Source organism: Phasianus colchicus, chromosome 29, assembly GCF_987193195.1.
Source record: "Phasianus colchicus chromosome 29, bPhaCol1.hap1.1, whole genome shotgun sequence".
Lineage (NCBI taxonomy): Eukaryota > Metazoa > Chordata > Aves > Galliformes > Phasianidae > Phasianus > Phasianus colchicus.
Window position 1 is genome coordinate 3,635,224 of NC_143464.1, and position 20,341 is coordinate 3,655,564.

The 20,341-nt window shown below is 56.1% G+C and overlaps 1 protein-coding gene across 12 annotated transcripts in view; it reads left to right on the forward strand.

The window, feature by feature from the left end:
- LOC149914661 (methyl-CpG-binding domain protein 1-like) overlaps positions 1–20,341 on the forward strand; it is a 72,048-nt gene that overhangs the window by 35,962 nt on the left and 15,745 nt on the right. For 7 of the 12 annotated variants that reach the window (XM_090126792.1, XM_090126789.1, XM_090126788.1 and 4 more), the window contains 2 exons: positions 3,545–3,700; positions 19,766–19,843. In XM_090126792.1, the coding sequence (XP_089982918.1) occupies positions 3,545–3,700; positions 19,766–19,843 (234 nt within the window). The remainder of the gene's footprint in view (positions 1–3,544; positions 3,701–19,765; positions 19,844–20,341) is intronic. The other 5 variants (XM_090126794.1, XM_090126795.1, XM_090126797.1 and 2 more) reach the window with 2 other exon arrangements.

Sequence of the window (20,341 nt, forward strand, 5' to 3'; positions counted from 1 at the left end):
GAGCGCCGTATTTCCCATAACAGCAGTGCATTTTCTACCATATTTCTCCTAATAGCAGCCCTGGGTCCGTTATTACCCCTTAATAGCAGCGCCTGGGTCCCATATTTCTCCTAATAGCAGCACCTGGGTCCCGTATTTCCCCTAATAGCAGCACCTTTTATGCTGTATTTCTTCTAATAGCAGCTCTGGGTCCACGATTCCCCCCTAATTGAAGCACATGGGTCCCGTATTTCCCCAAAGAGCAGCACCTGGGTGCCATATTTTCCCTAATAGCAGCACTTGGGTCCCATATTTCCCCTAATAGCAGCACCTGGGTCCCGTATTTCTGCTAATAGCAGCACCTGAGTGCCATATTTTCTCTAATAGCAGCACCTGGGTCCTATATCTGTCATAATAGCAGCACCTGGGTCCCATATTTCTCCTAATAGCAGCATCTGGGTCCTATATTTCTCCTAATAGCAGCTCTGATGTCCCTTATTGCTGCTAATAACGGTGCTTTTTATGCCATATTTATCTTAATAGCAGCACCTGGGTCCCGTATTTCCCCTAATAGCAGCACCTGAGTGCCATATTTCCCCTAATAGCAGCACCTGGGTCCTATAGTTCTCCTAATAGCAGCACCTGGGTGCCATATTTTCCCTAATAGCAGCACCCGGGTCCTATATTTCTCCTAATAGCAGCATCTGGGTCCCGTATTTCCCCTAATAGCAGCACCTGAGTGCCATATTTCCCCTAATAGCAGCACCCAGGTCCTATATTTCTCCTAATAGCAGCACCTGAGTGCCGTATTTCCCCTAATAGCAGCACCTGGGTCCCATATTTCCCCTAATAGCAGCACCTCAGTCGAGTATTCTTCCTAATAGCAGCACTTTTTGTACCGTATTTCCGCTAATAGCAGCACCTGGGTCCCGTATAACCTCTAATAGTAGCACCTAAGTTCTATATATTCTGCCTAATAGTGGAATTTAATGCCGTATTTTTCCTAATAGCAGCACCCTGAGTCCCGTAATTCCCCCCAATAGCAGCGCCTGGGTGCCGTATTGTTCCTAATAGCAGCGTCTGGGCCCAGTATTCCCCCTAATAGCAGCGCACAGCTCCCTTATTTTCTCTAATAGCAGCTCCCGGATCCCGTATTTCTCCTAATAGCGGCACCTCGTGCCGTATTCCCCCTAATAGCAGCACCTCCTGTTCTAGCAGTGCCACCTGGGTCCCGTATTCTCCCTAATAGCAGCACCCAGGCGCCGTATTTCTCCTAATAGCAGCACTTGAGGCCCTTATGTTTAATAGCAGCTCTTGCACTCCTTATTCCCATCAACAGCAGCTTTTACTGCGCCGTATTCTCCCTAATAGCAGCGCCTGAGTCCCTTATTCCCTCTAATAGCAGCGCCTGGGTTTTCTTATTTTGCCAAGCAGTAGAACCCAGTCCCGTATTTCTTCTAATAGCAGCGCCTTTTGGATCACATCCCCCCCCCCCAAATTGCTCCTAATAACAGCGCTTTGCGTCCCGTATTCTCCCTAATAGCAGCGCCCACCTCTGCATTCCTCCTGATAGCGGTGCCCCTCTACCGTATTTCCCCCTAATAGCAGCACCTCCTACACCCCCCACTGCCCCTCACAGCGCCCCCTCAGCGCCGTATTCCTCCTAATAGCAGCGCCCATGCCCTGCAGTCTTTCTCATAGCAGAACCCCAGCCCCGTATTTCCCATAATAGGAGCACCGCTGTACCGTATTTCCCCCAATAGCAGCGCCTGTGTGCCGTATTCCCTTGAGTAGCTGTACCTGGGCGTTGTATTTCCTCTAATAGCTGCACCCGCATCCCGTAATGCTCCTAATAGCAGCGCCTTGCATGCCGTATTTCCCCTAATAGCAGCACTCCGATATCTTATTTCCCCTAATAGCAGCGTCTGGGTCCCATATTCTCCCTAATAGCAGCACCTGGGCCCCAGGCTTTCTATTGGTATTATTCATACCGTATTTCTCCTAGTAGCAGCGCCTGTGCCCCCCCATTTCCCACTAAGCAACCCTCCCGGGTGCCGTATTCCTCCTAATAGCAGCTCCTGGCTTCCACACGTTTTCTACTAGCAGTAGAATCTGTACCGTATTGCTCCTAATAGCAGCGCCAGGGCCTCATATTTATGGTATTTATCCTAAGAGTAGCACCTGTGTCCCGTATTCATCCTAATAGCAGCACCCAGTCCCATATTCCCCCCAATATCAGCACCCCTTGGACCGTATTCTTCCTAATAGCTGCACCTTTTCCATCCCGTATTTCCTAATGTCCCCCCCAATGCCGTATTCCTCCGAATAGCAGCACCCATGCCCCGTATTTCCCATAATAGCAGCACGGCCCGTGACGTATTGCTCCTAATAGCAGCACCCGTGTTTCCCCCATCCCCCCCTTAAGCACCCCCACGAGTGCCGTATTCCTCCTAATAGCAGCACCCAGCTCCCGTAGTATTTTAACAGCCCTGTTTGTACCGTACGTCTCCTAATAGCAGCGCCTGCGCCCCTCATTCCCCCTAAGCAGCCCCCAGAGTGCCGTATTCCTCCTAATAGCAGCACCGGCCTTCCTTAGCACCTCTAATAGCAGTTCTGTCTTTACCGTATTCCTTCTAATAGCAGCACTGTTGTCTTGTAGCACCTTAGCATCCCTAATAGCGGTTCTGCTTGTACCGTATTTCTTATAATAGCAGCACCAGCGTTCCTTCGCCTCCCTAACAGCAGCTCCATCTGTACCGTATTTTCCCTAATAGCAGCGCCAGCGTCTCCTAGCATTGCAAATAGCTTCACCCGTACCGTATTCCTGCTAATAGCAGCGCCCGGTAGTTTTTCAGCATCTCCAATAGCTCTATCCCTACCGTATTCCTCCTAATAGCACCGCCTGCGTTTCTTAGTGCCCCTAATAGGAGTTCTATTCCTACCGTATTCTTCGTAAGAGCAGCACCTTGTCCCTACCACCTCTAATCAGGGTTTTATCTCTACCGTATTCCTCCTAGTAGCAGCGCAGGTGTCTCCTAACATCGCTGGTGGTTGTATCTGTACTGTATTTCTCCTAATAGCAGCACCAGTGACCCCAGCATCCCTAATAGCAGTTGTATCTGTACCGTATTCCTTGTAATAGCAGTGCCAGCGTCCCCAGCATCCTTAATAGCAGTTCCATCTGTACCGTATTCCTCCTAATAGCAGCCCTCACATCCCCCACCCCCCCTAGCATCCCCCAGAGCGCCGTATTTCTCCTAATAGCACCACCCACGCTCATAGTATCACTGCTATCTGTACCGTATTTCTCCTAACAGCAGCACCCATTACCCCCCCACCTCCCCCAAGAAACCCCCCCCCCCCCCAGGCCGCCGTAATCCCCCTAATAGCAGCACCTGTGCCTCCCACCTCCCCCAACCACAGCGCCGTATTCCCCCTAATAGAGGCGCACCGCTCCTCCTCCTCCCCCCCCCCCCCCAAAATCTCACTTTTACCCCCCAAATCTGACCTCTGACCCCCAAATCTGACCTCTGACCCCCCAAATTTCACCCCCCCCCCACCTCAGCGTGGCCGCTCCAGGCGTCGCTGCGGGGTTTGTCGGGGTTGTCGCCGTCGGGTCGATTGCGGGTGTTGCGATTTCTGTCGTGATAAACCCAAATTCGGAGGCCGGAACAGCAAACGACAGAAGTGCAGATGGAGGCAATGCCTGCAAAGGGCCATGGTGTGTTCTGTGGGCCCTCCCAGTCCATCCCAGTCCCTCCCAGTGCCTCCCAGTAACTCCTAATCCCGCCCAGGATGACCCAGTATCCTTCAATACCTCCCAGTTTGTCCCAGTGCCTCCCAGTACGCCCCAGTACCTCTCAATCTCTCCCAGTACATCCCAGTTTGTCCCAGTGCCTCCCAGACCCTCCCAGTACCTCCCAGTTCCTCCCAGTCCCTCCCAGTGCCTCCCAGTACATCCCAGTACATCCCAGTCCCTCCCAGTGCCTCCCAGTCCCTCCCAGTCCATCCCAGTGCCTCCCAGTAACTCCTAATCCTGCCCAGTATGACCCAGTACCTCCCAGTCTGTCCCAGTACCTCCCAATCTGTCCCAGTGCCTCCCAGTCCCTCCCAGTGCCTCCCAGTCCATCCCAGTGCCTCCCAGTGTGCCCCAGTATCTCCCAGTTCCTCCCAGTATATCGCAGTACCTCCCAGTACCTCCCAGTGCCTTCCAGTCCATCCCAGTGCCTCCCAGTACTCCCCAGTCCCTCCCAGTTCCTCCTAGTCCATCCCAGTGCCTCCCAGTCCACCCCAGTACCTCTCAATCTCTCCCAGTATTTCCCAGTCCATCCCAGTGCCTCCCAGTATCTCCCAGTCCATCCCAGTGCCTCCCAGTCCCTCCCAGTCCATCCCAGTGTCTCCCAGTACGCCCCATTACCTCTCAATCTCTGCCAGTCCATCCCAGTCTGTTCCAGTGCCCCCCAGTACATCCCAGTCCATCCCAGTACCTCCCAGTTACCCCAGTACCTCCCAGTCCCTCCCAGTCCATCCCAGTCTGTCCCAGTGCCTCCCAGTATATCTCCTAATCCCACCCAGTTGCTCCCAGTCCCTCCCAGTACCACTATGGCCCAGAACCTCCCAGTGCCACCCAGTCTCTCCCAGTACTTCCCAGTATGACCCAGTGCCTCCCAGTTCCTCCCAGTATAACCCAGTATCTCCCAGTGCCTCCCAGTACCTCTCGATCACTCCCAGTACATCCCAGTATCTCCCAGTCTCTCCCAGTATGCCCCAGTACATCCCAGTACCTCCCAGTCTGTCCCAGTGCCTCCCAGTACATCCCAGTCCCTCCCAGTCCATCCCAGTGCCACCCAGTACCTCCCAGTATATCCCAGTATGACCCAGTGCCTCCCAGTCCTTCCCCGTATGATCCTCTCCCAGTCCTTCCCAGTATTCCCAGTATCTCCCAGTCCCTCCCAGTCCCCCCCAATCCCCTCCCAGTTTATCCCAGTTTCTCCCAGTTCCCCCCAACCTTCTCCCAGTGCTTCCCAGTACACTCCCAGTATATCCCAGTCCCTCCCAGTACCCTCCCAGTATCTCCCAGTACACTCCCAGTATATCCCAGTCCCTCCCAGTGCCTCCCAGTGCATCCCAGTCCCTCCCAGTTCCTCCCAGTCCTTCCCAGTCCCTCCCAGTACACTCCCAGTACATCCCAGTTCCTCCTGGTGCCTCCCAGTTTCTCCCAGTTCCCCCCAGTTACCCCCAATCCCCTCCCAGTTTCTTCCCAGTCCCTCCCAGTGCCCTCCCAGTATGTCCCAGTTCCTCCCAGTCTCCCCCAGTTCCCCCCAATTCCCTCCCAGTCCCTCCCAGTTCCTCCCAGTTCCCTCCCAGTCCCCCCCAATCCCCTCCCAGTATCTCACAGTTCCTCCCAGTCCCCCCGAGTTTCCCCCAATCCCCTCCCAGTCCCCTCCCAGTACACTCCCAGTATATCCCAGTCCCTCCCAGTATCTCCCAGTTACCCCCAGTCCCTCCCAGTCCCTCCCAGTTCCTCCCAGTCCCTCCCAGTCCCCCCCCAGTTTCCCCCAATCCCCTCCCAGTACCTCCCAGTACACTCCCAGTATATCCCAGTCCCTCCCAGTCTGTCCCAGTTCCTCCCAGTCCCTCCCAGTCCCCTCCCAGTCCCCTCCCAGTACACTCCCAGTATATCCCAGTCCCTCCCAGTCCCTCCCAGTATCTCCCAGTTACCCCCAGTCCCTCCCAGTCTGTCCCAGTACCTCCTAGTCCCTCCCAGTCCCCTCCCAGTGCCCTCCCAGTACAATCCCAGTATATCCCAGTCCCTCCCAGTCCCTCCCAGTATCTCCTAGTTACCCCCAGTCCCTTCCCAGTCCCTCCCAGTTCCTCCCAGTCCCTCCCAGTCCCCCCCCAGTACAATCCCAGTATATCCCAGTCCCTCCCAGTCCCTCCCAGTATCTCCCAGTTACCCCCAGTCCCTTCCCAGTCCCTCCCAGTCTGTCCCAGTCTGTCCCAGTCTGTCCCAGTCCCCTCCCAGTCCCCTCCCAGTCCCCTCCCAGTACAGTCCCAGTATATCCCAGTCCCTCCCAGTCCCTCCCAGTCCCTTCCCAGTATCTCCCAGTTCCTCTCCAGTCCCCCCCAATCCCCTCCCAGTACACTCCCAGTATATCCCAGTTCCTCCCAGTCCCTCCCAGTCCCCCCCAGTTCCCCCCAATCCCCTCCCTGTCCTCTCCCATTGCCCTCCCAGTCCCTCCCAGTCCCTCCCATTGCCCTCCCAGTCCCTCCCAGTTCCTCCCAGTCCCTCCCAGTCCCCCCCAATCCCCTCCCAGTACCTCCCAGTACACTCCCAGTATATCCCAGTCCCTCCCAGTCTGTCCCAGTTCCTCCCAGTCCCTCCCAGTCCCCTCCCAGTCCCCTCCCAGTACAATCCCAGTATATCCCAGTCCCTCCCAGTCCCTCCCAGTATCTCCCAGTTACCCCCAGTCCTTTCCCAGTCCCTCCCAGTATCTCCCAGTACACTCCCAGTACATCCCAGTTCCTCCCGGTCCCTCCCAGTTTCTCCCAGTCCCTCCCAGTTCCCCCCAATCCCCTCCCAGTTTCATCCCAGTCCCTCCCATTGCCCTCCCAGTCTCTCCCAGTTCCTCCAGTCCCCTACCAGTACCTCCCAGTACCTCCCAGTCCACTCCCAGTCCCCTCCCAGTCCCCTCCCAGTCCATCCTAGTATATCCCAGTCCCTCCCAGTATCTCCCAGTACACTCCCAGTATATCCCAGTCCCTCCCAGTCCCCCCCAGTTCCCCCAGTCCCCTCCCAGTCCCTCCCAGCGCCCTCCCAGTGTCTCCCAGTGCCATCCCAGTCCCTCCCAGTCTCTCCCAGTTCCCCCCAATCCCCTCCCAGTCCCTCCCAGTCCCTCCCAGTACACTCCCAGTACATCCCAGTCCCTCCCAGTATCTCCGAGTTACCCCCAATCCCTTCCCAGTCCCTCCCAGTCCCTCCCAGTTCCTCCCAGTCCCCCCCAGTTCCCCCCAATCCCCTCCCAGTTCCCTCCCAGTACACTCCCAGTACATCCCAGTTCCTCCTGGTGCCTCCCAGTTTCTCCCAGTCCCTCCCAGTTCCCCCCAGTCCCCTCCCAGTTTCTTCCCAGTCCCTCCCAGTTCCTCCCCAGTTCCCCCCAATCCCTTCCCAGTCCCGCCCAGTGCTGTCCCAGTATCTCCCAGTTACCCCCAGTCCCTTCCCAGTCCCTCCCAGTCCCTCCCAGTCCCTCCCAGTCCCCTCCCAGTACACTCCCAGTATATCCCAGTCCCTCCCAGTCTGTCCCAGTTCCTCCCAGTCCTCCCCCAGTTTCCCCCAATCCCCTCCCAGTCCCCTCCCAGTCCCCTCCCAGTTCCCTCCCAGTACACTCCCAGTATATCCCAGTCCCTCCCAGTATCTCCCAGTTAACCCCAGTCCCTTCCCAGTCCCTCCCAGTCCCCTCCCAGTCCCCTCCCAGTACTTCCCAGTCCCTCCCAGTTTCCTCCAATCCCCTCCCAGTTTCTTCCCAGTCTCTCCCAGTCCCTCCCAGTTCCTCCCAGTCCCCCCGAGTTTCCCCCAATCCCCTCCCAGTACCTCCCAGTACACTCCCAGTATATCCCAGTCCCTCCCAGTCCCTCCCAGTCTGTCCCAGTACCTCCCAGTCCCTCCCAGTTCCCTCCCACTGCCCTCCCAGTACACTCCCAGTATATCCCAGTCCCTCCCAGTCCCTCCCAGTATCTCCCAGTATCTCCCAGTTACCCCCAGTCCCTTCCCAGTATCTCCCAGTATCTCCCAGTCTGTCCCAGTACCTCCCAGTCCCTCCCAGTCCCCTCCCAGTACAATCCCAGTCCCTCCCAATCCCCTCCCAGTCCCTCCCAGTATCCCCAGTTCCCCCCCCCCCCCCGCATGGCTTTGCTGCTTTCTTCTCCCTAACCATGGGTGGGGGGGGGGGAAGGGGGGGGGCAGCGATTTGGGTGCATTTGGGTGGGGGGGGGGGTGGAGGGGGGGGGCACCCTTTCAACCCCCCCCCCCCCCGAAAAAAAAAAAAAAAAAAAAAAATCCCAAATTTCCCCTCATTTCTCCCCAAAATTTCCAACCCCCCCCCCCCCAATAAAAAATCCCCCCCCCCCCAATCAACAGAGGCAGCTGCTGCCCCCCCGACCCCCCCGCGCCGCCACCCGGAGCCGCCCCCCCCATCAGGTAATGGGACCCCCCCCCCTGCCCCCCCCCCCCCAAAACCCCCCGACCAAATTTTGGAGACCCCCCCCCAAAAAAACCCCAAATATTTGGGACCCCCCCCCATATTTTTGGGGACCCCCCCCATTTTTATGACCCCCCCCCTCGATAAAAGAAAATTCTGCGACCCCCCCCCCAAAAAAAACCCAAATTTTTAGAGACCCCCCCCCCATAAAAAAAAACCCCAAATATTGGAGACCCCCCCCCAAAAAAAAACCCCCCCAAATTATTGGAGACCCCCCCCCATTTTTGGGACCCCCCCCCAAAAAAAACCCAAATTTTGGGGACCCCCCCCCAAAAAAATAACCCAAAATTTTTGAACCCCCCCATCAAAAAAAGCCCCCCCCCCATATATTTGTGGACCCCCCCCAATTTTTGGAGCCCCCCCCCCAACCCCCCCCCAGATTTTGGGGACCCCCCCCTCAAAAAAAGCCCCCCCCAAATTATTGGAGACCCCCCCCATTTTTGGACCCCCTCCCCCCCCCCAAAACCCCCCCACCAAATTTTGGGACCCCCCCCCAAAAAAACCCAAATATTTGGGACCCCCCCCCATATTTTTGGGGACCCCCCCCATTTTTACGACTGCCCCCCCCAAATTTTTGGGACCCCCCCCCCAAAAAAAACCCAAATTTTTAGAGACCCCCCCCCCATTTCTTGCCCCCCCCCCCCCATAAAAAAAAACCCCAAATATTGGAAACCCCCCCCCAAAAAAAACCCCCCCCAAATTATTGGAGACCCCCCCCCACTTTTCTTGGGACCCCCCCAAAAAAAAAACCCTCAAATTTTGGCGAAACCCCCCCCCAAAATTTTGGAGACCCCCCCCCCAAGAAAAAAACCCCAAAATTTTTGGACCCCCCCCTCAAAAAAAGCCCCCCCCCCCATATATTTGTGGACCCCCCCCAATTTTTGGACTCCCCCCCCAAAAAAAACCAAATTTTGGGGACCCCCCCCTCAAAAAAAGCCCCCCCCCCAAATTATTGGAGACCCCCCCCCCAATTTTTGGACCCCCCCCAAAAAATCCAAATTTTGGGGACCCCCCCCCCATTTCTTGCCCCCCCCCAAAAAAAAACCAAACTTTGGGGACCCCCCCCAACCCCCCCCCAAATTTTGGAGACCCCCCCCCAAAAAAAAACCCAAATATTTGGGACCCCCCCCCATATTTTTGGGGACCCCCCCCATTTTTACGACCCCCCCCCCCTCGAAAAAAAACCCAAAATTCTTGGGACCCCCCCTCAAAAAAGCCCCTTCCCCAAATTTTGGAGACCCCCCCCAAATTATTGGAGACCCCCCCCCCATTTTTGGGACCCCCCCCCATTTCTTGCCCCCCCCCCCATAAAAAAAAACCCCAAATATTGGAGACCCCCCCCCCAAAAAAAGCCCCCCCCAAATTATTGGAGACCCCCCCCACTTTTCTTGGGCCCCCCCCCAAAAAAAAACCCCAAATTTTGGGGACCCCCCCCCAAAATTTTGGAGACCCCCCCCCCAAGAAAAAAACCCCAAATTTTTTGGACCCCCCCCTCAAAAAAAGCCCCTCCCCCCATATATTTGTGGACCCCCCCCAATTTTTGGACCCCCCCAACCCCCCCCAAATTTTGGGACCCCCCCCTCAAAAAAAGCCCCCCCCAAATTATTGGAGACCCCCCCCATTTTTGGACCCCCTCCCCCCAAAGCCCCCCCACCAAATTTTGGGACCCCCCCCAAAAAAAACCCAAATATTTGGGACCCCCCCCCATATTTTTGGGGACCCCCCCCATTTTTACGACCCCCCCCTCGAAAAAAAACCCCAAAATTCTTGGGACCCCCCCTCAAAAAAGCCCCTTCCCCAAATTTTGGAGACCCCCCCCCAAATTATTGGAGACCCCCCCCCCATTTTTGGGACCCCCCCCCCAAAAAAACCCCAAATTTTTAGAGACCCCCCCCCCATTTCTTGCCCACCCCCCCCCCATAAAAATAAAACCCAAATATTGGAGACCCCCCCCCAAAAAAACGCCCCCCCCAAATTTTTATAGACCCCCCCCCATTTTTGGGGACCCCCCCTCAAAAATACCCCCCAAATTTTGGGGACCCCCCCCCGGATTTTTGGACCCCCCCCAAAAAATCCAAATTTTGGGGACCCCCCCCAACCCCCCCCCACCAAATTTTGGAGACCCCCCCCCCAAAAAAAAAACCCCAAAATTTTTGGACCCCCCCCTCAAAAAAAGCCCCCCCCCATATATTTGTGGACCCCCCCCCAAATTTTGGGGACCCCCCCCTCAAAAAAAGCCCCGCTCCCCAAATTATTGGAGACCCCCCCCCCCAATTTTTGGACCCCCCCCCAACCCCCCCCCAAATTTTGGAGACCCCCCCCTCAAAAAAAAAAACCCAAATTTTTGGGACCCCCCCCCCATATTTTTGGGGACCCCCCCCATTTTTACGACCCCCCCCCCTCGAAAAAAGAAAATTCTGCGACCGCCCCCCCAAAAAAAACCCAAATTTTTAGAGACCCCCCCCCCATAAAAAAAAACCCCAAATATTGGAGACCCCCCCCCAAAAAAAACCCCCCCCAAATTATTGGAGACCCCCCCCCCATTTTTGGGACCCCCCCCAAAAAAAAACCCAAATTTTGGGGACCCCCCCCCATTTTTGGGGACCCCCCCCCCAAGAAAAAAACCCCAAATTTTTGGGACCCCCCCTCATAAAAAGCCCCCCCCCATATTTTTGTGGACCCCCCAAAATTTTTGGACCCCCCCCCAAAAAATCCAAATTATAGGGACCCCCCCCAACTCCCCCCCAAATTATTGGGACCCCCCCCCTCAAAAAAAGCCCCCCCCCCCAAATTATAGGAGACCCCCCCCCCAATTTTTGGACTCCCCCCCCCCAAAACCCCCCCACCAAATTTTGGAGACCCCCCCCCAAAAAACCCCAAATATTTGGGACCCCCCCCATATTTTTGGGGACCCCCCCCATTTTTACGACTGCCCCCCCCAAATTTTTAGAGACCCCCCCCCCATTTTTGGGGACCCCCCCTCAAAAATACCCCCCAAATTTTGGGGACCCCCCCCCGGATTTTTGGACCCCCCCCAAAAAATCCAAATTTTGGGGACCCCCCCCAACCCCCCCCCACCAAATTTTGGAGACCCCCCCCCCAAAAAAAAAACCCCAAAATTTTTGGCCCCCCCCCTCAAAAAAAGCCCCCCCCCCATATATTTGTGGACCCCCCCCCAAATTTTGGGGACCCCCCCCTCAAAAAAAGCCCCGCTCCCCAAATTATTGGAGACCCCCCCCCAAATTATTGGAGACCCCCCCCCCATTTTTGGGACCCCCCCCCATTTCTTGCCCCCCCCCCCCATAAAAAAAAACCCCAAATATTGGAGACCCCCCCCCAAAAAAAGCCCCCCCCAAATTATTGGAGACCCCCCCCACTTTTCTTGGCCCCCCCCCCAAAAAAAAAAACCCAAATTTTGGGGACCCCCCCCCAAAATTTTGGAGACCCCCCCCCCAAAAAAAAAACCCCAAAATTTTTGGCCCCCCCCCTCAAAAAAAGCCCCCCCCCCCATATATTTGTGGACCCCCCCCCAATTTTTGGACCCCCTCCCCCCAAAAAATCCAAATTTTGGGGACCCCCCCCAACCCCCCCCAAATTATTGGGACCCCCCCCTCAAAATAACCCCCCCCAAATTATGGGAGACCCCCCCCATTTTTGGGACCCCCCCGTCAAACCCCCCCCCCCCCCCATATATTTGTGGACCCCCCCCAACCCCCCCCCCAAAATTTTAGGACCCCCCCCTCAAAAAACCCCCCCCCCCCAAATTTTAAGACCCCCCCCCCCCCAAAAAGCCCCCCCCAAATTATTGGCGACCCCCCCCACTTTTCTTGGGACCCCCCCCAAAAAAAAAACCCCAAATTTTGGGGAAAACCCCCCCCAAAATTTTGGAGACCCCCCCCCCCAAAAAAAACCCCAAAATTTTTGGACCCCCCCCTCAAAAAAAGCCCCCCCCCCATATATTTGTGGACCCCCCCCCAAATTTTGGGGCCCCCCCTCAAAAAAAGCCCCACCCCCCAAATTATTGGAGACCCCCCCCCAATTTTTGGACCCCCCCCAACCCCCCCCCAAATTTTGGGACCCCCCCCTCAAAAAAAGCCCCCCCCCCCATATATTTGTGGACCCCCCCCCATTTTTGGACCCCCCCCCAAAAAATCCTAATTTTGGGGACCCCCCCCTCAAAAAAAGCCCCCCCTCCAAATTATTGGAGACCCCCCCCATTTTTGGGGGACCCCCCCAAAAAAAACCCCCAAATTTTTGGGACCCCCCCCCGCATTTCTTGCCCCCCCCCAAAAAACCCCAAATTTTTAGAGACTCCCCCCATTTCTTGCCCCCCCCCCCCCCCAAAAAATCCAAATTATAGGGACCCCCCCCAACCTCCCCCACCAAATTTTGGAGACCCCCCCCCCCAAAAAAAAACCCCAAAATTTTTGGATCCCCCCCTCAAAAAAAGCCCCCCCCCCATATATTTGTGGACCCCCCCCCAAATTTTGGGGACCCCCCCCTCAAAAAAAGCCCCACCCCCCAAATTATTGGAGACCCCCCCCCAATTTTTGGACCCCCCCCCAACCCCCCCCCAAATTTTGGGACCCCCCCCTCAAAAAAAGCCCCCCCCCCCATATATTTGTGGACCCCCCCCCATTTTTGGACCCCCCCCCAAAAAAAACCCAAATTTTGGGGACCCCCCCCTCAAAAAAAGCCCCCCCCCCAAATTATTGGAGACCCCCCCCATTTTTGGGGGACCCCCCCAAAAAAAAAACCCAAATTTTTGGGACCCCCCCCCGCATTTCTTGCCCCCCCCCAAAAAAACCCCAAATTTTGGGGACCCCCCCCCCATATTTTTGGGGACCCCCCCCATTTTTACGACCCCCCCCCTCGAAAAAAGAAAATTCTGCGAACCCCCCCCCAAAAAAAAACCCAAATTTTTAGAGACCCCCCCCCATTTCTTGCCCCCCCCCCATAAAAAAAAACCCCAAATATTGGAGATCCCCCCCCAAAAAAAAGCCCCCCCCAAATTATTGGCGACCCCCCCCACTTTTCTTGGCCCCCCCCCCAAAAAAAAAACCCAAATTTTGGAGACCCCCCCCCAATTTTTGGACTCCCCCCCCCCAAAACCCCCCCACCAAATTTTGGAGACCCCCCCCAAAAAAAATCCCCAAATTTATGGACCCCCCCCTCAAAAAAAGCCCCCCCCCCCATATATTTGTGGACCCCCCCCCAATTTCTGGACCCCCTCCCCCCAAAAAATCCAAATTTTGGGGACCCCCCCCAACCCCCCCCAAATTATTGGGACCCCCCCTATTTTTGGGGACCCCCCCCCCAAAAAAAACCCAAATTTTGGGGAAACACCCCCCAACCCCCCCCCAAAAAAAATTTTTGTGACCCCCCCCCCATATTTTTGGGACCCCCCCATTTCTAGGACCCCCCCCCCAAAAAAAAAAACGAAAGATTTGGGACCCTCCCCCCAAAAAAATCCAAATTTTGGGGACCCCGCCCCAACCCCCCCCCAAATTATTGGGACCCCCCCCTCAAAATAACCCCCCCCAAATTATGGGAGACCCCCCCCATTTTTGGGACCCCCCCGTCAAACCCCCCCCCCCCCCCCATATATTTGTGGACCCCCCCCAACCCCCCCCCCAAAATTTTAGGACCCCCCCCTCAAAAAACCCCCCCCCCCAAATTTTAAGACCCCCCCCCCAAAAAGCCCCCCCCAAATTATTGGAGACCCCCCCCCATTTTTGGGACCCCCCCCAAGAAAAAAACCCCAAATTTTTGGGACCCCCCCTCATAAAAAGCCCCCCCCCATATTTTTGTGGACCCCCCCCAATTTTTGGACCCCCCCCCAAAAAAATCCAAATTTTGGGGACCCCCCCCAACCCCCCCAAATTATTGGAGACCCCCCCCCCCAATTTTTGGACTCCCCCCCCCAAAACCGCCCCACCAAATTTTGGAGACCCCCCCCCCAAAAAAAAACCCCCAAATTTTTGGACCCCCCCCTCAAAAAAAGCCCCCCCCCCAAATTATTGGAGACCCCCCCCATTTTTGGGGGCCCCCCCCAAAAAACCCCCCCCCCAAAATTTTAAGACCCTCCCCCCAAAAAAGCCCCCCCCAAATTATTGGAGACCCCCCCCATTTTTGGGGACCCCCCCCATTTTTACGACCCCCCCCCCTCGAAAAAAACCCCAAAATTCTTGGGACCCCCCCTCAAAAAAGCCCCTTCCCCAAATTTTGGAGACCCCCCCCCTTTTTTGGGACCCCCCCCTCAAAAAAAGCCCCCCCCATATATTTCTGGACCCCCCCCAATTTTTGGACCCCCCCCGCAAAAAATCCAAATTTTGGGGACCCCCCAACCCCCCCCCAAAATTTTGGAGACCCCCCCCCCCAAAAAAAACCCCCAAAATTTTTGCCCCCCCCTCTCAAAAAAAGCCCCACCCCCATATATTTGTGGACCCCCCCCATTTTTGGGACCCCCCCCCCATTTCTTGCCCCCCCCCCCCATAAAAAAAAAACCCAAATATTGGAGACCCCCCCCCAAAAAACCCCCCCCCCAAATTATTGGAGACCCCCCCCACTTTTCTTGGGCCCCCCCCCAAAAAAAAAAACCCAAATTTTGGGGACCCCCCCCCAAAATTTTGGAGACCCCCCCCCCAAAAAAAAAACCACAAAATTTTTGGCCCCCCCCCTCAAAAAAAGCCCCCCCCCCCATATATTTGTGGACCCCCCCCAATTTTTGGACCCCCCCCCGCAACCCCCCCCCCAGATTTTGGGGACCCCCCCCTCAAAAAAAGCCCCCCCCAAATTATTGGAGACCCCCACCCCAATTTTTGGACCCCCCCCAAAAAATCCAAATTTTGGGGACCCCCCCCCATTTCTTGCCCCCCCCCCAAAAAAAACCAAATTTTGGGGACCCGCCCCAACCCCCCCCCAAAATTTTGGAGACCCCCCCCCCCAAAAAAAACCCCAAATTTTTGGGACCCCCCCCCATATTTTTGGGGACCCCCCCCATTTTTACGACCCCCCCCCTCGAAAAAAGAAAATTCTGCGACCCCCCCCCCCAAAAAAATCCTAATTTTGGGACCCCCCCCCAAAAAAACCCCAAATTTTTAGAGACCCCCCCCCCATTTCTTGCCCCCCCCCCCATAAAAAAAAAACCCCAAATATTGGAAACCCCCCCCCAAAAAAATGCCCCCCCCAAATTATTGGAGACCCCCCCATTTTTGGGGGACCCCCCTCAAAAAAACCCAAATTTTGGAGACCCCCCCCCAATTCTTGGACTCCCCCCCCCCAAAACCCCCCCACCAAATTATTGGAGACCCCCCCCCAATTTTTGGACCCCCCCCAAAAAATCCAAATTTTGGGGACCCCCCAACCCCCCCCCAAAATTTTGGAGACCCCCCCCCCCAAAAAAAACCCCCAAAATTTTTGCCCCCCCCTCTCAAAAAAAGCCCCTCCCCCCATATATTTGTGGACCCCCCCCCATTTTTGGACCCCCCCCCAAAAAAAACCCAAATTTTGGGGACCCCCCCCTCAAAAAAAGCCCCCCCCCCCAAATTATTGGAGACCCCCCCCCAAATTTTTGGACTCCCCCCCCCAAAACCCCCCCACCAAATTTTGGAGACCCCCCCCCATAAAAAAAAACCCCAAAATTTTTGGATCCCCCCCTCAAAAAACCCCCCCCCCCCCCCCAAATTATTGGAGACCCCCCCCATTTTTGGGGGCCCCCCCCAAAAAACCCCCCCCCAAAATTTTAAGACCCTCCCCCCAAAAAAGCCCCCCCCAAATTATTGGAGACCCCCCCCATTTTTGGGGACCCCCCCCATTTTTACGACCCCCCCCCCTCGAAAAAAACCCCAAATATTGGAGACCCCCCCCCAAAAAAACCCCCCCCAAATTATTGGAGACCCCCCCCCTTTTTTGGGACCCCCCCCTCAAAAAAAGCCCCCCCCATATATTTCTGGACCCCCCCCAATTTTTGGACCCCCCCCCCAAAAAATCCAAATTTTGGGGACCCCCCAACCCCCCCCCAAAATTTTGGAGACCCCCCCCCCCCAAAAAAAACCCCCAAAATTTTTGCCCCCCCCTCTCAAAAAAAGCCCCCCCCCCATATATTTGTGGACCCCCCCCATTTTTGGGACCCCCCCCCCATTTCTTGCCCCCCCCCCCCATAAAAAAAAAACCCAAATATTGGAGACCCCCCCCAAAAAACCCCCCCCCCAAATTATTGGAGACCCCCCCCACTTTTCTTGGGCCCCCCCCCAAAAAAAAAAACCCAAATTTTGGGGACCCCCCCCCAAAATTTTGGAGACCCCCCCCCCAAAAAAAAAACCACAAAATTTTTGGCCCCCCCCCTCAAAAAAAGCCCCCCCCCCCATATATTTGTGGACCCCCCCCAATTTTTGGACCCCCCCCCGCAACCCCCCCCCCAGATTTTGGGGACCCCCCCCTCAAAAAAAGCCCCCCCCAAATTATTGGAGACCCCCACCCCAATTTTTGGACCCCCCCCAAAAAATCCAAATTTTGGGGACCCCCCCCCATTTCTTGCCCCCCCCCCAAAAAAAACCAAATTTTGGGGACCCGCCCCAACCCCCCCCCAAAATTTTGGAGACCCCCCCCCCCAAAAAAAACCCCAAATTTTTGGGACCCCCCCCCATATTTTTGGGGACCCCCCCCATTTTTACGACCCCCCCCCTCGAAAAAAGAAAATTCTGCGACCCCCCCCCCAAAAAAAATCCTAATTTTGGGACCCCCCCCCAAAAAAACCCCAAATTTTTAGAGACCCCCCCCCCATTTCTTGCCCCCCCCCCCATAAAAAAAAAACCCCAAATATTGGAAACCCCCCCCCAAAAAAATGCCCCCCCCAAATTATTGGAGACCCCCCCATTTTTGGGGGACCCCCCTCAAAAATACCCCCCAAATTTTGGGGACCCCCCCCCGGATTTTTGGACCCCCCCCAAAAAATCCAAATTTTGGGGACCCCCCCCAACCTCCCCCACCAAATTTTGGAGACCCCCCCCCCCCAAAAAAAACCCCAAAATTTTTGGACCCCCCCCTCAAAAAAAGCCCCCCCCCATATATTTGTGGACCCCCCCCCAAATTTTGGGGCCCCCCCTCAAAAAAAGCCCCACCCCCCAAATTATTGGAGACCCCCCCCCAATTTTTGGACCCCCCCCCAACCCCCCCCCAAATTTTGGGACCCCCCCCTCAAAAAAAGCCCCCCCCCCCATATATTTGTGGACCCCCCCCCATTTTTGGACCCCCCCCCAAAAAATCCTAATTTTGGGGACCCCCCCCTCAAAAAAAGCCCCCCCCCCAAATTATTGGAGACCCCCCCCATTTTTGGGGGACCCCCCCAAAAAAAAAACCCAAATTTTTGGGACCCCCGACCGCATTTCTTGCCCCCCCCCAAAAAAACCCCAAATTTTGGGGACCCCCCCCCATATTTTTGGGGACCCCCCCCATTTTTACGACCCCCCCCCCTCGAAAAAAGAAAGTTCTGCGAACCCCCCCCCAAAAAAAACCCCAAATTTTTAGAGACCCCCCCCCATTTCTTGCCCCCCCCCCCCTAAAAAAAAACCCCAAATATTGGAGACCCCCCCCCAAAAAAACCCCCCCCCAAATTATTGGAGACCCCCCCCACTTTTCTTGGGACCCCCCCCAAAAAAAACCCCCAAATTTTGGCGAAACCCCCCCCCAAAATTTTGGAGACCCCCCCCCCCAAAAAAAAACCCCCAAATTTTTGGCCCCCCCCCTCAAAAAAAGCCCCCCCCCATATTATTGGAGACCCCCCCCATTTTTGGGGACCCCCCCCATTTTTACGACCCCCCCCCTCGAAAAAAAACCCAAAATTCTTGGGACCCCCCCCTCAAAAAAGCCCCTTCCCCAAATTTTAGAGACCCCCCCCCAAATTATTGGAGACCCCCCCCCATTTTTGGGACCCCCCCCTCAAAAAAAACCCAAATTTTTGGGACCCCCCCCTCATAAAAAGCCCCCCCCCATATTTTTGTGGCCCCCCCCCAATTTTTGGACCCCCCCCCCAAAAAATCCAAATTTTGGGGACCCCCCCAACCCCCCCCCAAATTATAGGAGACCCCCCCCATTTTTGGGACCCCCCCCAAAAAAAAACCCCAAATTTTTAGAGCCCCCCCCCCGCATTTCTTGCCCCCCCCCCATAAAAAAAAACCCCAAATATTGGAGACCCCCCCCCAAAAAAAAGCCCCCCCCAAATTATTGGAGACCCCCCCCATTTTTGGGACCCTCCCCCAAAAAACCCCAAATTTTTAGAGACCCCCCCCCAAAATTTTGGAGACCCCCCCCCCAAAAAAAAAACCACAAAATTTTTGGCCCCCCCCCTCAAAAAAAGCCCCCCCCCCATATATTTGTGGACCCCCCCCAATTTTTGGACCCCCCCCCCAAAACCCCCCCTAGATTTTGGGGACCCCCCACTCAAAAAAAGCCCCCCCCCAAATTATTGGAGACCCCCCCCATTTTTGGGACCCCCCCCAAAAAATCCAAATTTTGGGGACCCCCCCCCCATTTCTTGCCCCCCCCCCAAAAAAAACCAAATTTTGGGGACCCCCCCCAACCCCCCCCCAAATTTTGGAGACCCCCCCCGAAAAAACCCCAAATATTTGGGACCCCCCCCCCATATTTTTGGGGACCCCCCCCATTTTTACGACCCCCCCCCGCGAATTTTGGGGACCCCCCCTCAAAACCCCCCCCCCCCATTTTTGGGACCCCCCCCCCAAAAAAACCCCAAATTTTTAGAGACCCCCCCCCCCATTTTTGGGACCCCCCCCCCAAAAAAAAGCCCGCCCCAAATTTTTAGAGACCCCCCCCATTTTTGGAGACCCCCCCCAAAAAAAAACCCACAAAATTTCGGGGCCCCCCCCATTTTTCGGGCCCCCCCCCTCAAAAAAATCCCCCCCCCCCCCAGAATTTTGAAGACCCCCCCCATTTTTAGCCCCCCCCCCCAATTTTTAGGACCCCCCCCAATTTATGAGACCCCCCCTTAATTTAAGCCCCCCCCCAATTTATGAGACCCCCCCCAATTTAAGGCCCCCCCCCCAATTTATGGGACCCCCCCCCAATTTAAGCCCCCCCCCAATTTATGAGACCCCCCCCCTTAATTAAACCCCCCCCATTAATGCCCCCCCCCCAATTTATGGCCCCCCCCTTAATTTAAGCCCCCCCCCCAATTTTTGGGACCCCCCCCCTATTTGAGACCCCCCCCAATTTATCCCCCCCCCCCTTACTTTTGCCCCCCCCTCAATTTTAAGCCCCCCCCCCCATTTTTTGGGACCCCCCCCCCAAAATCTGAATCCCCCCCCTTAATTCCAACCCCCCCCATTTTGTGCCCCCCCCCCCAATTTATGAGACCCCCCCCTTTATTTTTTTGCCCCCCCCCCATCGCTTTGCTTCGCTGCTTCACCCCCCCCCCTTATTAAAGCCCCCCCCCCAAATTTTGACCCCCCCCCCCCCACCTTATCGAAGCCCCCCCCCCAAATTTTGACACCCCCCCCCCCCCCCCACAGGACCCGGAGCCCCGGGGGGGGGCTGAGAAAAACCCGCCCCCCCCGCTGAAGGAGGAGCCCCGACCCCCCCGCATACAGGTGAGACCCCCCCCCAAATATTTTCGGACCCTCCCCCCATTTTGGGACCCCCCCCCATATTAAGACCCCCCCCATTTTGGGACCCCCCCCATATTAAGACCCCCTTGGGACCCCCCCCATTTTGGCCCCCCCCCCGTTTTGGGACCCCCCCCCCCAATTTTGGGACCCCCCCCATATTGAGACCCCCCCCATATAAAGACCCCATTGGAGCCCCCCCCCCATTTTGGGACCCCCCCCATTTGCCCCCCCCCCCCCAATTTTGGGACCCCCCCCATATTGAGACCCGCCCCCCCCCCCAATATTAAGACCCCATTGGACCCCCCCCCCATTTTGGGACCCCCCCCCCATGTGGGACCCCACCTCATTTTGGGACCCCCCCCATTTTGGGACCCCCCCCATATTGAGACCCCATTGGAGCCCCCCCATTTTGGGACCCCCCCCCTTATTGAGAACCCCCCACCCCATATTAAGACCCCATTGAAACCCCTCCCTTTTTGG